The 15,362-nt window shown below is 36.9% G+C and overlaps 2 protein-coding genes across 4 annotated transcripts; both read right to left on the bottom strand.

The window, feature by feature from the left end:
- Positions 1 to 262: 262 nt before the first annotated feature.
- LOC133859603 (ninja-family protein AFP3-like) lies at positions 263 to 5,103 on the bottom strand. The gene is made up of 2 exons (XM_062295056.1): positions 3,847 to 5,103; positions 263 to 861 (listed from the first exon to the last, which is right to left on the bottom strand). The coding sequence occupies exons 1-2, from the start codon at positions 4,586 to 4,588 to the stop codon at positions 455 to 457; spliced, it is 1,149 nt and encodes a 382-aa protein (XP_062151040.1). The 5' UTR covers positions 4,589 to 5,103; the 3' UTR covers positions 263 to 454.
- A 3,474-nt stretch (positions 5,104 to 8,577) lies between these two features.
- On the bottom strand, positions 8,578 to 14,124 carry LOC133859602 (nuclear transport factor 2-like). Of its 3 annotated transcripts, none has more exons than XM_062295054.1 (9): positions 13,864 to 14,124; positions 12,343 to 12,529; positions 11,039 to 11,333; positions 10,706 to 10,956; positions 10,443 to 10,623; positions 10,047 to 10,165; positions 9,883 to 9,948; positions 9,379 to 9,442; positions 8,578 to 9,174 (listed from the first exon to the last, which is right to left on the bottom strand). In XM_062295054.1, exons 2-9 carry the CDS (start codon positions 12,526 to 12,528, stop codon positions 8,942 to 8,944), a joined length of 1,395 nt encoding a protein of 464 aa, XP_062151038.1. In that variant the 5' UTR covers position 12,529; positions 13,864 to 14,124; the 3' UTR covers positions 8,578 to 8,941. The 3 variants fall into 3 exon arrangements, with proteins under 3 accessions (XP_062151038.1, XP_062151037.1, XP_062151039.1); XM_062295053.1 differs by having other exon boundaries at positions 10,047 to 10,168; positions 13,864 to 14,122; XM_062295055.1 differs by having other exon boundaries at positions 10,047 to 10,168; positions 10,706 to 10,944; positions 13,864 to 14,118.
- Between the last annotated feature and the right edge of the window lie 1,238 nt (positions 14,125 to 15,362).

Raw genomic sequence — 15,362 nt, 5'->3', positions numbered from 1 at the left:
TCTACACAGAGAGAGAGAGAGAGAGCGAGAGAGAGAGAGAGAGAAGAATCGAGCGGAACTATCGAATGGGTGGAATCGGGAAACCCTTTTGGCGTAGGCCTTTTCGAGTGGGGAAAAAAAAAAGAATTGCAAAAAACACCAATCGGCTTTTATATCTTATAGATATATGATTACACCGCATGTTTACAGTATTTCCCTTTATCTCTTGGATTAGACTTCTTAATACCCAGTTGAATACTTCATATTAAAGAAGAAACCGACGGTATTTCCCAAATCCATTTCTCATAATAAAATACAGATGAAATTCATATGTTCTATAACCATCTTCACCTTTTGAAGAAGCAGGTTCATGTACTGAATACAATACACTAGAATACACTGCCCAGACCATTAGAACGCAAGAAAAACTCAAAACAAAAAACATGGAAGAGAAAATCGATCCTTTTCTTTGTTGTTACAAAAAGGGAGTAGGGTTAACTACTATATGTTTTAGGGGGTGTGCCACATCACCGCCACCAGCATGCTTGACAAACTCGGCAGGAGATAGAAAGTTGCCGTGACAAACACACACTATCCTCACTTCCTCACCCTTCCTATATCTGTAAAGAAAACCTTCTATCCTTTTCCCATTGGGGCCGTCACCCCTCGTAGACACGCTAGGCATACCTTCCAACACATTCCTCACAATATCCTTAGCTCCCTTGTCAGCATCCCTTGGTTTATTAGACTGATTCTGTGCCACCACTGCAGCAAACTTGTTTGATTTTCCATTGATCGTCGTCCCGGTGTAGACTGCTGGTTTCTGCTCACATTCTGGTGAAGACTGAGGATTTCTCGCTTCTACGCATTTGTTCATTCTTGCTGCATAATGCAAAACATGTAAAAGCATAAGTGGGTTGATGAAAGAATCCAGGAATAGCACAGACTACAGGAAACAATTGTGATCTTCTACAGAACCGTGGTTCTACTTGCATGGCATGATATTTCCGACAATAAACTTTCAAACAAGTCTACTATAACAACGATCAGAAGGATAAATGCCTCGTACGAAAACTCATTGCCAATCAATCTAAATGCCAAAAATCAATATGGAGCTGTGCAAGAGAACGGCACCAATAGAATTCAGGTTTCTGTACCATGCTAAGAAACAAAGTCAGTCTGATCAAGCCCAACAAATCACAAACACTACGATATTGAAACATTCAAAACCAAAAGCCTCATCTGATGTACCCTCAATTCAGCTTTAGAAAGAGACTTCTGCTTCAGCATATCTCTGCTTTCTCGCTTAGGCTTTATTTGTTGCATAGAAAATCAAATTTTGATATTTTCATTTGGATAACATAATGCATGAATTCACCAATTGGCTTTGGGCCAAATGGAATCTCCTCTCCCCATAAACAAGGGGTTGAGGCTGAGGTTATGAGTTCAATCCCATACTGATTGAGTTGTATTTGTCTATCAATTAAAGTTGATGGGTAGCTCAATCGGACCAGTACGGGAAACACCAATAAACAGAAAATCACTCCACTGATTGGCCATGCTAGGAATCACCATAAACTGATGGGTTTTGATCGGTTCAATAACCAAATAAAGAACAAGCATAATGTTCTCATACGTCTTCTAGAAAGGGATTACCTATAGCTTGAAGTAATGAGTGTCCAAGTTTTACAGTTCCTTGGAGACTTCTCACAGCATTTAGCATGGCCTTGAGCTATTAATTTTTTTTTTTTTTTTATAAGTAAGAAAATTTCATTAAAAAAGCGTAAGGCGCCCTAAGTACACATGAAGTATACACAGGAGCAATCCAGCTAGCCCACATGAAAAACCATAAGAAACTACATACTCACAACACCCAAAACCCACATGAAACCCAAGATACAATAGAAACCCTCCAACAAATACCCAAGATACAAAGTAACCCCCATAATAAAATAAAACCCAATAGAACCCCCCATCCAACACCCAAGATACAAAGTAATCCCCCATAAGACAATAAAACCCAAGATTTAAAAGAAACCCCCCATCAAACACCCAAGATACAAAAGAACCCCCTATGATACAATAAAACCCAGATACAAAGTAACCCCCCCTCATACAAAAAAACCCCCCAAAGAAAAAACCCCCCCAAACCCAAGAAAACCAAACAATACCCCCAAAACCCACACAACAATACCCCAAATACAAGAAAGCAAATCCAAAATACAAAGAAAAGCCAGAGCTACAGGAGGAAAAAAAGAAAAGAAGAAAAAAACAGTGGCGCGTGGAGCCACGCGCACCGGCACCCGCATTGGTAAACAGTGAACCATACATAATAGAGCATCAACAACACTCGTCTCAAATAGCAGTATAAATTTCGATTGCGTCCTCTTTCCTCATGTATACAGTTATCATGTAAATTATTCTCCCTTTGTCCCCCCTGATAGATGATGTGCTTTTCTTTTTAGGTTGTCCCAAAATAAATGAAAGTTTTCAAAAATCAACACAATTATTCATTTCAACTTCTCAATGTTCTCATATTACCCTTGAATTTGAACCCACATTTTTTCAAGCATGACCTCACTTTTCTTGAGCCATCTAAAGACATTATAGGAAGAGTGTTTGTTTCATTGAACTGTCTTGTTATATAAACTTTCATTTATTACAGGATGGAGAGAGTAATATACATGGTCCAAGCACATCTCATCTTCTAGATTTCAGTAGCCTCGAATTTGTCGGCCAAGGGGATAAATCTTCATCATAGTCTCCTAATTCCAAGCCAGCTATAGACAGTGTGCTCAATGCAGATCTACTTCCAAGCTACCTATAGGACAGTACTCAACTGGATATCCTTTGCTTTTTCAGATTTGAATGTTCAAATATGACACTTAATGCAGGTTTTGGCTAATACAGAATAACATGAGACTAATACTATTACATGCTAAAGATGGTCTGGGATACATTCCATGTAAGGAAAATTCACTTGCAATTAAATCCATGTTACGGTAGCAGGGTCAAGAAGCGCAAACATTTTAACTAAGTGAATCAAGAAAACACATGTTCATTAACAAGGCAAGAAAAAAAATTTTTTTTGATAAGTAACAAGGCAAGAAAAAAATACCCACCCCACTAATGGAATTACCATAACAAAACAAGATAGCATTCGAATCCTCCTCAACTCAAAAAGGGAGGAAGTTTCTCATCCTTCTCAGAATTACATTTTGCATGAAGATTATAACTTTATGAAGACAAAACAGAGACCCGTTCTATACATAAATAGAAGCACCTGAGAATGCACATCAATGCGAACACATTTGGAAAAGCTAAAATTGACTAAGAGCCACGCCAAAGGGTCAGACAAGTAGAGAGAACAACAAAAGAACTACTGAATACAATTAGACTCTTGATCATATTAAGAGGGTGAACGACGAGTTGGATCGCATTTTCGGATCTTTGGATTGCACTTTAGAGTCGGCATTTTATGACTCTTTAGATGGCATTTTTGGATCTCAGCCACCTCTATACTAACACGAGTCAACGGCGATTCATTCACAAACTATATAACATAGACCAACCAAACTAAATAAAACGCATCCAAACTCATTCCCAGAGTATCCATCTTGATCATTTAAAAAAAGAAGGGGAAAAAAATTAAAGCACAAAGTAAATGGAATCAACGGATGCAATCACCAATTTGCCCACCCTTATCTAATTTTTCTAATTGCCAAACACTTCATTACAGGGAAAGAAGTAAGGTCAAACAGCATCTTATCCATCTGATACGCAACTAAGAATAATATGCCCCATAATCCAAGCAAAAACAGTTATGAAAAGAAAACAATGATGAACTGAGAAAGGTAATGCAATTACCTAGAGCTGGCTGGCTATCAGATTCCGAAATCCCAGAAGACCCACTTCCTTGGGAACCAATTGACCCCTGTGATAATGGTGGTGGTTGTGGTACCTCCTCCAGATCACCACAATCCAACCCATTCCCATTTTCACCATTAAATTCAACACCACAACCTCCTCTACCACCAGAAACCCCCCGAGTCGGCGCCACCGAGCACAAAAACTCATTCAATACCTTCACACGCTGCTCTTTCTGACAATTCCCATCCCCACTCTCCACCTTCCTATCCTCCTCACAGCCCTCTTCCACACAAATATCCCGGTTCCGATCCCTCCCCGCCTTCGAATTCTTCTGCTTCTCTGACCGCTTCCGCTTCGCCTCCATTCTCCTCAGTGTCTGCAACTCCTTCCTCTTCCTCCACTCCTCTGTCTCCGTAGGCAAAGAACAGGTCCTTATGAGCGGTGCGCAAGCCATAGGCACCACACACGCCGCGTCTTTGTTTCTCCCCGGGTTCGCAAAGTCCGGTATCGAGGACGACCTTATGAGGTGCTGGGCTCTTAAAGGGTCTACACCAAACCGGCCATTCAATGAGAGCCCGAGGCTTAGCTCAAGCTCCTCCATATCTTCTCTTGGTTCTTCGAATTTTCGAGGAAAATGGTTCCCAGAGACAAGTTTCCGCGACAGATCTCTCGGAAGATTGCTCATTTGCATGGACATTTGTTGGAGGTCTCTGCTTCCAATATCCTCAGCTTGTCCCATGAAAAAAATAAAATAAAAAAATAGCAAACACTAGGAGTAAATCGATCAAATTTACACAGACCCAAATGAGCAAACTTGATGGCAAAGTAGAATCTCAGCAGGATTTTCCGGGACAATTAGACGAGAGAAAGCTTTTTGCCAATAGAAATTTGTTTTTAAAACAAAAAACGTGGACAACAAAGCAGAGAAGAGCTAATGAGCTCCACGTTTATCATCAGAAACCAATTCCAACATTGCTTCCGCGAGTCCAGAATTAGAAACTCTACATTTTCTCTCAGTTTCCCAGAAAACAAACACGGCAATGAGAGACAACAAACTTCACAGAGAAAGAGAAAAAAAAACAAAACAAAAAACATTAGAATAATAATTGAAAGCAGAAAAAGTCATTTTAGCTCGAAAGCCAAAAGGGCACGCCGAAATTACGTAAACACCCGTGAAGTCGTAGATATTCGACACGTGGAGGCCATGAAGAGCCCCAGAGGACCACGTGGGTTTTGGAACCAGATCTTGAGGAGACGCCAAACAAGAGTCGCGACACCTCGTTCGCTTTGTAGGAAAGGCAGACACGCACAACACACGTGTCATTCTATGAATAGAAACTCACCTAACAGCCACGTGTCCTGGATAATCTCGGCCTCGTAAAGCCGCAACGGCTGTCTCTTCGCTCCCTCCCTCTCTCTCGGTGTACGATCTATATTCTCCAACACTACTAGTTGTGATCGAACGAGAAGATGACACGTGGCCAGAAACCACATGCTTCGGGTCAGGAGCCTTTTCGTTTGTTGCCATCTCTTTAGCCGATGTTGCCTCGCTGTCTCAAGAAGGAAGATTAAGCAACGTGGAAATTTGAAGAATTTTCTTTAATCCATTTTTTAAAAGTATTATTTGTCTTTTTTTTTTTTTTTTTTTATTGCTGTTATTAAAAAAACAATACATTTCTCACATATTAAAAAAGACACGTAATATTTTTAAAACCTAAATTGAAAACGTACATAGTTCAAGAAAAATTTGTATCAAATTTTTGTAAATTAATAAAAAGATATGATACGTTGCCATTCTAAGACACAATTCTTAACTATTTTTGTTCGTACGACAATTTTTATTTTTATTTTCTTTTTCTTTTTTTTTTTAAAAAAAATCTAAAATTAGTTAAGAGACCACATTGTTATATGAATAAGGTAGTCGAGAACTATATTTTAGAGTTGTAAAAGATCGTATCTCATTAGTAAATATCACGGTGTAAATATATGATAACCAAATTACATTAAGAAGCAAGTTTCTCAAGTCATTTTATGGAAAATAATATTAATTCTTGCTGCCAAATATTGGGCAACAATTTTTTCTAAACTCTATCGAATATTTTCTTTTAACTAAATTTATTAAACTTGTGTTATTAGAGCATGTAATTTCATATGCTTTAAAAATATATATTATTAGTTTAACAAATTAAATCAATTTTTTTTTTTTTAAAAAAAATCCTCCAAAAGAGTTTGAAAAAAAAACTTTTTAATTGACTTAATTTTTGTAATTTATATTGATAAGAATGACTGGCGAAATGTCCGAAACATCCTATTACGATCATAAAAGCACTAAAAAAAATATCAAGGTTATTCATTTTTAAAATAAAAAAGTAATGACCAAAGAAAAGAAACTCTCTTCAACTTGCTTGCGTTTAATGGGGTGAGGTGGTATTCTGTGGGACAAATATGTTAATATTTTTTCTACTTTGTTCATTATCAAAAATCAAACAGAATATATTGTTGTCTTCAATAACTATTCTCACCTGCACCCACAGAAACAGAACAACATCCAATCTAAGCCAACGGATCACCCGCAAAGCAAAAAGCTCCAAGTTTTGATCACATCGGACGGCTATAAACATCCCAAACAGTCTATCGCAGTACAAACAGTGTATTGTAGAGAGGCCAAGAGAATCTCCGGGGAACACGCGAAAAAGCGAAAAAATCAAGAGGAAGATCAGGCGTGGAGCCCAAGTGGACCAAGTTGCATTATTTATTTATTTAATCTTTCGGGTCACTCATCTGGGTCGTCGCCACGTGTTTCTGAGGCGCCAGGTGCATACGTGTCCTTTTCCCAGTTGCATATCACAGCTCAGCAGGCAATCAAGTTGGGCGAGAGCGACGTTTCGTTGGACAAATTAAGAAAAAAAAAGGCGATGACGTGTTGAAAAGCCGGTAATTTTTTTTACATAAATATTGGTGATTGAATGAGACTGTTGGGATGTAAACAGCTGGTTGTGTTTCGGGTGACACCTGTCAAGCTACTGTTGGACATAGCCACAACAACTTGCCTAGGGGTACGTGCTTGAAGGATTCCAGGTACACTGAAGAAAGAAAATTAATAATAATAATTGAAAAAAGAAAATAGCTAGTGCATTGAGCTTGGACATAATGATAATAATTACAAAATATATATTATATGGTATACCCAATCTACCCTGCTAGGCTCGCCAACCCCTGCTTAGGGCAAAATTAATTTTATAAAAATACCTAAAACTATACCACACCGTATAACAGCTTTTAAATTTAAGCTTATTTTTAGGTATTAGTCTTTTATTAAACCTCTTTTTTGGAGTTATTTTAAATTTTTTATTTATTAATTATTTTTATTTGCCGAATGTATCATGCCATTTAAAACTTCATATGAAATGAAATTATTTTAATATATATATTGAACTATACCACCAGAAGAGAAAAATAATAAAATAAATGAAACTCTTAACAACATCTACACGTTTTGAAAAGAGAAAGAATAGAAAGCGAGAGAGAGAGAGAGAGAGAGAGAGAGAGAGAGAAGAAAAGAATGAATTTGTTGGCGGAATCCACTTGCCAAAAAAAAAAAAAAAAGTTTTGGAATCCAAACAAAAAGGTCAGTTTTATCTTGATGTTTGTTTATTGTCAATTTGTATTAAACTTGTTAAGCCTTTGCGTGTAATTAATTATCTTTCTGTCCTCCACATATACAGAGACCCATTAAGTAGTATTAACTTTAAGAGAAATGATTGATTTTTTTTTCCGGTTATTCTCTTATTCTTTCATTTTTCAAAATTATTATTGAATTTGTAGGATCAATGTGTGAAATTCACGTGAGTCTCACAGATTCAATAGTAATTTTAAAAAGTAAAAAGATAAAAGAAAGACAAGGAATCGAGTGAATAACTTTTGTATGGCTTAAGTGTAGGCCCGTACTTTGCACCCTCCAATAGGAAATAGACACTTCATACTACCACACTAAAACAAATGAAGATGAAAAACACCACTTTACACCATTCTCTTGAAACTTACAGGCGCTGGAGAAAGGCATTGGCATTGGGAGGAAGAAAATTTGTAGGTATGACTGTTTTTCGGGCGTTGGCATTCAATGGCGGAGGCAGGGTGGTGGCTTTATGCATAGAGGCCTTCTTTTATGCCGTTGACCGGCACTACCGTGCATGGTTACCACTTACCAATATTGGGTAAGTGGGTAACTGTCTCTTCCGCGTAGACCACTTGGATTTATTAATATTTTTATCTTTTACCAACATTCTACGAGTTGTTTTCTGATGATATTCATTCAATTATTTTGAAATATAGCTGACTTGTGGACCAAGCATATGCAAATCAACTCTATTTGACTTTGCTTTGCAATTTGTACCAGTATCTTTTCCTTCTTCTTCTTCTTCTTCTTCTTCTTTTTTCACATTGTAATGAAAGTGGATTTGAAACTTGAGGCAAAAATCTTAAATCTAGCCCAAGAAACCAGATCCACCCTCAAGGCACCTTCTTCACATCCTAATTCGTAGACAGCATAAAGAGTTCTAGGTCACTACAAAATTATAAATAGTTTCAAAAAGGCCTTTACATCAGTGTAAGATTTCATTTAGGTTGAATGTCTAAATTCATCTGGTCAAGATGATTTTAGAAAAAAATGGTAAACCACAATATATTCTAGCCAATCAATCTATGTTATGCATTAAATAAAAAAAAAAATAAAAAAAAAATCAGGAAAACATCCCATCTACTCAACCGTCAAGATCATCCCATACAACTACCAAAAACTACAACAATGAAACTTCCATTGCAGAGACATCAGAAGATTTTTAATGGAGCTGGAGAATGACCTGAAGATTCTGCAAAGCTACATTTTATACCCAATGGGGAAAAAGCACCCTAATTACTTTTACCTAAGGGGAGAAAAAAAAGTTAACACCCTAAACTACAGAAAATGCCTCTTCGTCCAAAGTAAAACTATCTCATTGAGTCATGATTAAATCACTCAGTCATTTGATGCTAGCACTGACCTTAGATACAATTTTGTCAAAAAAAGGCTGACAAAAATTCACCCCATCGAGTTTCATGAGGAAACATTTTGCTTTGGTCCACTGGGACGGCCTCCTCTTCCTCTGCCTTGCTGATAACCTTCACCACGCCCAACAGAACCCCTACCTCGACCAGAGAAATCACCCCAGCTTCCATACTCGTTTCTACTAAAACCCCGGACACCTCCATAATTCCCACGGCTCTTGAAGCTGTCATTACGATAACTTCCCCTTCCAGAAGAAAACCTACCTCTTCCACTACTACCAACTGCAAGAACCAAAAACATGGATCACTATGTCAACCAAGCATGGAGTTTGATCATCCAAACCTTGCGGCCACTTTAACAGTCAAACACTAGTTAATTTCATTTTCCTTTTCCAATAATATATACTTCGAAACTATATGTATCAGATAATTATTAACAATTCAGTCAATGGAGGAGAACTCATATGCTAATCGCTTCCCAATTACCTCGAGTGGTGGTTCTCTTTATTTCAACAACAGCCTTACGCCCCCCAATGGTGATCGGTGAAGCCTGAAATATAACACTTATGCTGTTAATAGACACAAAACCTACTATTATATGTCTCAAGTTTAGTCTAAACATGGTTGATGGTATCACAACCAATAATAGATCAAACTAAGGAACAAAATTTATTGAGGTAGCATGTTAGTCAAAGCTGTGACAATAAAAAATAAAAAAAAAAAAAGGTTTAATGTCAACTATATCAAGCAGAAGCCCAACAAAGAATGCATGTAAAGGTTGATCAAAAGGAATCATAGTCAATATGTTGATAATGTATTATATCATGCTCGCTTTAGGCAGAATAGGCCAAAAAGGGGAAGAATTTGTGTTTGAGCTTAATCGCAGCTGAAGTGAAAAGATAAAAACTAATCCACCTTGCCACATCTAAACACTAATGCGTGAAAATAAAATATCTTTGAAAATAGAGTGTTGGTTAACAAGGGATATACCTGGATTGCACTATTCATGGAGTTCAAAGAATGAAATTCAACAAAGCCAAAACAGTATCCCTGCTGCTGCACAGACCAAAGCAGGTTGGGGAGGGATAAAATCATGTCAGGAAATGCTGAACAGAGTGGGTATATTCTATGCACTTGATGCACCTTAAACCAACCTTATTATTTCTGACTTGGATACCTCCTTGCTTGATAGGTCCAAATTTCTTGAATTCCAAATCAAGCTGCTCAACTGTCACGCCTAAGGGCAAATTTCGAATGTAGATGGAGTAGCCCTCTACTGCAAGGATTAGAATGTGGTTATTTAAGTTGGCAACAAGATAATGAGAAGCAGGACAACTAAGACACCAATCCATAAAGCAGGCATAATAACCCCAAGAGTCCCACCATTGCAATCTCTTATATGTGATCTTCAATTTATACGAGTTAAAATGCACAAAACTTTGGAACATATAAAAGGAATTTACAAAATTCAAAGACAAGCTTCCATGGGAAAGATCACAATGTATTGTATAAGACAAACACAGGAAAAGAGACTACAAAGAGAAGTATACCTTCCTCTTGAGTATTGCTACTTTCAGGGGTACCAACGCTACTTGGGGCTGATGCTTCAAGAACTGAAGTAGGTACCACCAACCCAATTGACTGGTTCTCCGGTGTTTTAGGAACCGCCTTTATAGTATTAGTGGGTACATAAACTTTAGTAAGCCCGGAACTCCCTTTTGTTACTCTAACCTACAAGAACGTATAATAAAGTTCAAGAGATAATTCTAAAAGCCAATGCTTGCTAGGCAAAAGTCTTTGGCCATGAACTCACGATTGATGCATAAGATTTCTTGGGAGCATCATCTTGGCCTGGAGAAGAAGATGGCTCTACAGCTGTGGAAACATCATTACCATTTGAATGAGATTTAGGTTGCGGAACAGCCTCTTTTTCGATAGCCAACAGTCTCTCGTGCTGGGATGGGTCATGAGATTTCTCAACAACATTTTGATCCTCTTCTACAGTAGAAGTTTCCGGATCTGTTGCAGGAGGATCAGAAATATGAATCGGCTCTGCAAACAAAACTTCAAGACAAGGTTAAAGGAATTCCTGATGCAGTGTCCAAATGAAGAACAAAGATGAATAGTAGCAGTAGTATAACCTTACCTCGATCAGGGGTTAAGGGGACAGTTGTCACATCATCAACTCCATGAACTGCATGGTCATCCAATGGTTTATCATCTTCCACATACCTAAAAACATCATTAAGGACAAAGAATCCATTGTCTTGTGGAGCAAGAAAAAATGATTGTGCAAATTTCCTTCTCAAGTTATCCTTGCCCGTTAAACATCCAGTTACTAACACAGTTACTCCATCGTTGAAAGACTTCTGAGCATCTGCAGTCTTTATCTCTGCCTTATAGTCCTTGTAATCCAAGGAAATAATCTTCTCATTGATACCCTGCTCCAAGAAAAAACAGTTTCATGTTTTTGCACCAGGCAATGTGCTTACTAGCTGAAGTTTTTGACTGATAGTTGTTATACAAACCTCAGAAATTGTTTACTCTCTCTTTAAATTTAGAAGGGTCAGGGGAAAGGAGGGGGGGGGGGGAGAGAGAGAGAGTAGCTATGATACTAGGCTTGCAAAAATGCAAGTCTGTAAAGAAAAGCAATAATCAGTTACATCTGCAGTATTGTCAAATTACCATCATCAACAGTATTAGTTACCATCATGAATGGTAAATATTACAACCTCAACGGATTTGTGCTATAGAGGAAATAAGAACAGTCTTAATGTTTTATGTCGAAGTTAAACATTATAATTCAACAAAACTACAACTTTCCAGCACATTGTTTGCAGTTTTATCAAGGATAGGGTAAAAAAGAAAGACAATTAGATTATAACTATTATTTACTGGTGAAATTTTATTTCCTGATTGGAATGTTAGTAAATTGCAAGCAAATAGTCCATTAATCTTTGCGTATCAAGAGATAGAAGTTCCATAAATAGCATGTCAAACACCATACTGACATAAAAAGATTTCCATTTCTCTGACTTCACATTATCCTTATGATGGATTTGTTGAACGTGCAACAAATTATTCTACACCAAGTCATTAGCTAGAATCTCACCTAAGCCAGTTGCCTAGAAATAACAGAGCTGTTAGCCTTGTAGTGCTTTGTGAAATCAAGCAGTTTCTTAGCTAACAAAACCCAGACTGATGTGAAAAGCAGCCCAAGTGTATGATAATGATATTGCAAAAATGATCAAAACATTCTAAGTGCTTAACCAGTTCTCCATACCATAGGATGAACTTGTAATCCAACTTGAAATAGTGATAGTGACAAAAAGCACTATGAAGAAAATGCTCTTCTATTCTATATACGATAATTGATGCCAACGTGTATTTGAGGGGTATCTCACTAAGAATTTTACATAAACCCAATTTACAGTGAAGCAAATAACGTACTTGCATGGTCGTCACTGAGGTCATCACACCATTAGAATCAGGCCGGCTTAGCACACTTGAATCTTGATAGAATCTGTAGACCGATTCTGGTGAGTGGTGAAGAATATGGTAGTACTGCTCAACAAAAGCGTTTCCAACCAACTGGGCACTGGGAGCAGCAGGAGGATTTTCTGTTTGCAAAGCCATTCTACCAAAATGCCAGCACAAGAATTTTTGTTCTTAGTAAAAAAATAATTATTACTCAAAAATCATCTCCGCATCCTTTGGAACTAATAATTTGAATAGAATAAACATTTAACATCTAGGTCCAACAGATAAATGAGACAACGAAGCCTTAATTCTAGTCACAATGAAATCACCAATGTTCAATAAACACCTAAACAATCAACAGGCTTGCAAAAAAGGAGCAAGATATCTTTGCACCCACAATGTTACCTGATAAAGATCATAACTATAGTCATTAGTTAGATGGCTGCTATTATCTCTTTTTGTCACGGTGTGTTGGCGGATGCATTGGGCTCAGACACTTAAGGATCTTAAAAGATTTCAACCTCCAAACAAGCAGACACCACAAGAACGCAGTTGGTTTGCATTCCCAAACACTTTTTATCAGCTTCAAAAGTGTTTCGAGCATATGTTTTCATGTTGGATTTTACATATGCATGGCCCTAGAGAGGGCCGAGTCTTGTTAAGGGATCCTTGTAGTTGTAGCCGACCCCAATTAGTTTGGATTAAGGCTTAGGGGGGAATCCAAACTTGGAAAAGGAACAAAAGCCAAAATATTTTGCGAACTACTTAAGGGGACCAAGTAAAATAACATTAAATAAATCACCAGTCACACAGCCCAAAAAAAAAAAAAGCCTATTGATATTGACACCGCAGCAAAAAGAGCAAGTGATAAAACAAACACATTATTCAAAAGGACAAAGAATCATGCGATTCATGCTTTGTTAATGATATAGCCACATTAAGGTAAAAAAAAAAAAAAAATCATAAAACTGAGAATCAGAAAATTTGTAACTTCGTGAATTGACAGGCTTCAAATTCATCCCAAAATCCGGCACAAAATTTGGAAAAAAATACAGATCCTCAAAGCAACGTCAGTACATTTCCGGGATCCAACCAGAACAATATAAAAAATCTAAACCCTAAACCAAACTCAAAACACAAAATAAAGAAAACCCATTTGAGGAAACAAGGTATATCGATGAATGAAGACACGTTCTTCCCCGAAATTCCTAGAAAATACGACTTAAATTTTAAAAAGCAATAAATAAATAAAAATCTATAATACTAATTTTTTTTCAAAAAAAAAAAAAAAACTAAGCTCCTCATTACGCATAGCAATGCCTGATCATACGAAGAAAAAAAAGTAAGGAAAGCTAATTTAACAAGAAAAAGTAGCAAAAAATAAATTGATTTTACAACAAGATTGAGCAAATAAAATGCTAAGCAATACAATAACAAAACTATTAAATACTACAAACGAATATCTCAAATATAAAATGCTTCCGAGAGTACCTCTCTAACTGGAAATGTTTTAGCTCGCAAGTAACAACGATTGGCTACGACGAGATGGTACAGTGCCTTCACCACAGGACTGCGCGCACAGAGAGAGAGAGAGAGAGAGAGAGATAGAGAGCCAAAAAGGGCGAGCCCGAGAGCTACCTCTGAAGTATGATGTATGATGTATCTTCCCACTTGAATACTCAATACATGTCGAGTTCCTTTTTGTGCAGCTTGTCCAGTTCTATAAATCCCCACTATTTGGATTTTGGAGGATGATTTAGTTTAGGTCAGGTTACTTTTCGTACACTTTGTCCAGTTTCAATATAATAACAATATTATCAGAAAGAAGTTTATTGCTTTGGATCTCATGTGGAATATGTGTTATGGTGTTATTGGATTATGATTGACATGTTCCTAAAAGTTTGCTCTTCTTTTTTTCTTTTTCTTTTTTTCTCTTTTTCTTTTTCTAGCAAGGTGTTCAATTCAAGGATTTAAATTTATATATCCTTATAAAAATGTGATATTAGGTTAACAACATAAATTTCCTACAAACTGGTTTATAGAAAATTTCATATAATCCACATAAAAGATTGACATGTATCCCTTGGCATGTGAGAAACACATGTTGTTTTGATAGCATATGCTTCTCACATGCTTTTTTAATAGTATTAATTAAAAAAAAAAAACATAAAAAAAAACATATGATTCTCATATGTTTAAATGATACATATCACTCTTATATGTGGGTTGTATGAAATTTCCTACAAACTGATTTGTAGGAAATTTATGTCCTTCGGCTAATACTAAATTTCTTTTTCTTTTTTTTTGAAAGAAACTTGTAATTTCATTAATAAGAAGACAAATGACTCTCAGCAATTATAGTTACTAGAATACAAGATGGATACGAGCCCATCCAAACTTGATTTAGTTCTTGACTAATAGCAAACCTAGCAAGTTCGTGGGCCGCATTATTACATTCTCTCCGAACAAAGCTAACATTCTACAAAGGAAAACCCTTTAAAATCTCTCTAGTCTCTACAATGATATTCTCAAACCTGCTAAAATCCTCATCCTCCCGATTCAAGGCTGTGACCACCACATTAGCATCACCTTCCAGAAAAATGGAATGGAGACCCAAAACTCGTCCAAGTTCTACACCCATTTTAGCACCAATTGCTTCTGCTATAGTGGGATCCAAAATGTATCTCTGCACCAAGCATTGATGACGTAGCGGAAGACTAAAGTAACTAATCAAAGAGCAGCGTCTTTGATTCTGCAAGGAGAAGTGTCTTCGTCTTCTATACGTCAGAAGACTAAGGTAACTAATCAAAGAGCAGCGTCTTTGATTCTGCAAGGAAAAACGTCTTCGTCTTCTACCCAAAAAGATAAAAACAAGCTCGCAGGCTAAAAGAAAGATAAAACTCCACAGAGTATTTGAGAGAGAATTCTTTGATTTTATAACAATTCAATTGATTGAGTTTTACATAATAAACAAGCCTATTTATAAAAGA

The sequence above is a fragment of the Alnus glutinosa genome, chromosome 2 (genome assembly GCF_958979055.1).
Source record: "Alnus glutinosa chromosome 2, dhAlnGlut1.1, whole genome shotgun sequence".
NCBI classification, from domain to species: domain Eukaryota; kingdom Viridiplantae; phylum Streptophyta; class Magnoliopsida; order Fagales; family Betulaceae; genus Alnus; species Alnus glutinosa.
Note: the sequence above shows the minus strand (reverse complement) of the source record. Positions and strands in the feature narration are given on the sequence as shown.

Bases quoted from the DNA above. Each gene is read 5' to 3' on its own strand.
- LOC133859602 (XM_062295053.1), bottom strand. From the start codon at position 12,528: ATGGCTTTGCAAACAGAAAATCCTCCTGCTGCTCCCAGTGCCCAGTTG. The intron at 10,957-11,038 runs GTAAGGTTATAC...CTTGTCTTGAAG, and splicing joins CCCCTTAACCCCTGATCGAG to TTTTGTTTGCAGAGCCGATT. The intron at 10,169-10,442 runs GTATACTTCTCT...TAATCCTTGCAG, and splicing joins TAGCAATACTCAAGAGGAAG to TAGAGGGCTACTCCATCTAC.
- LOC133859603 (XM_062295056.1), bottom strand. From the start codon at position 4,588: ATGGGACAAGCTGAGGATATTGGAAGCAGAGACCTCCAACAAATGTCC. The intron at 862-3,846 runs GTAATTGCATTA...TGCATTATGCAG, and splicing joins TGATAGCCAGCCAGCTCTAG to CAAGAATGAACAAATGCGTA.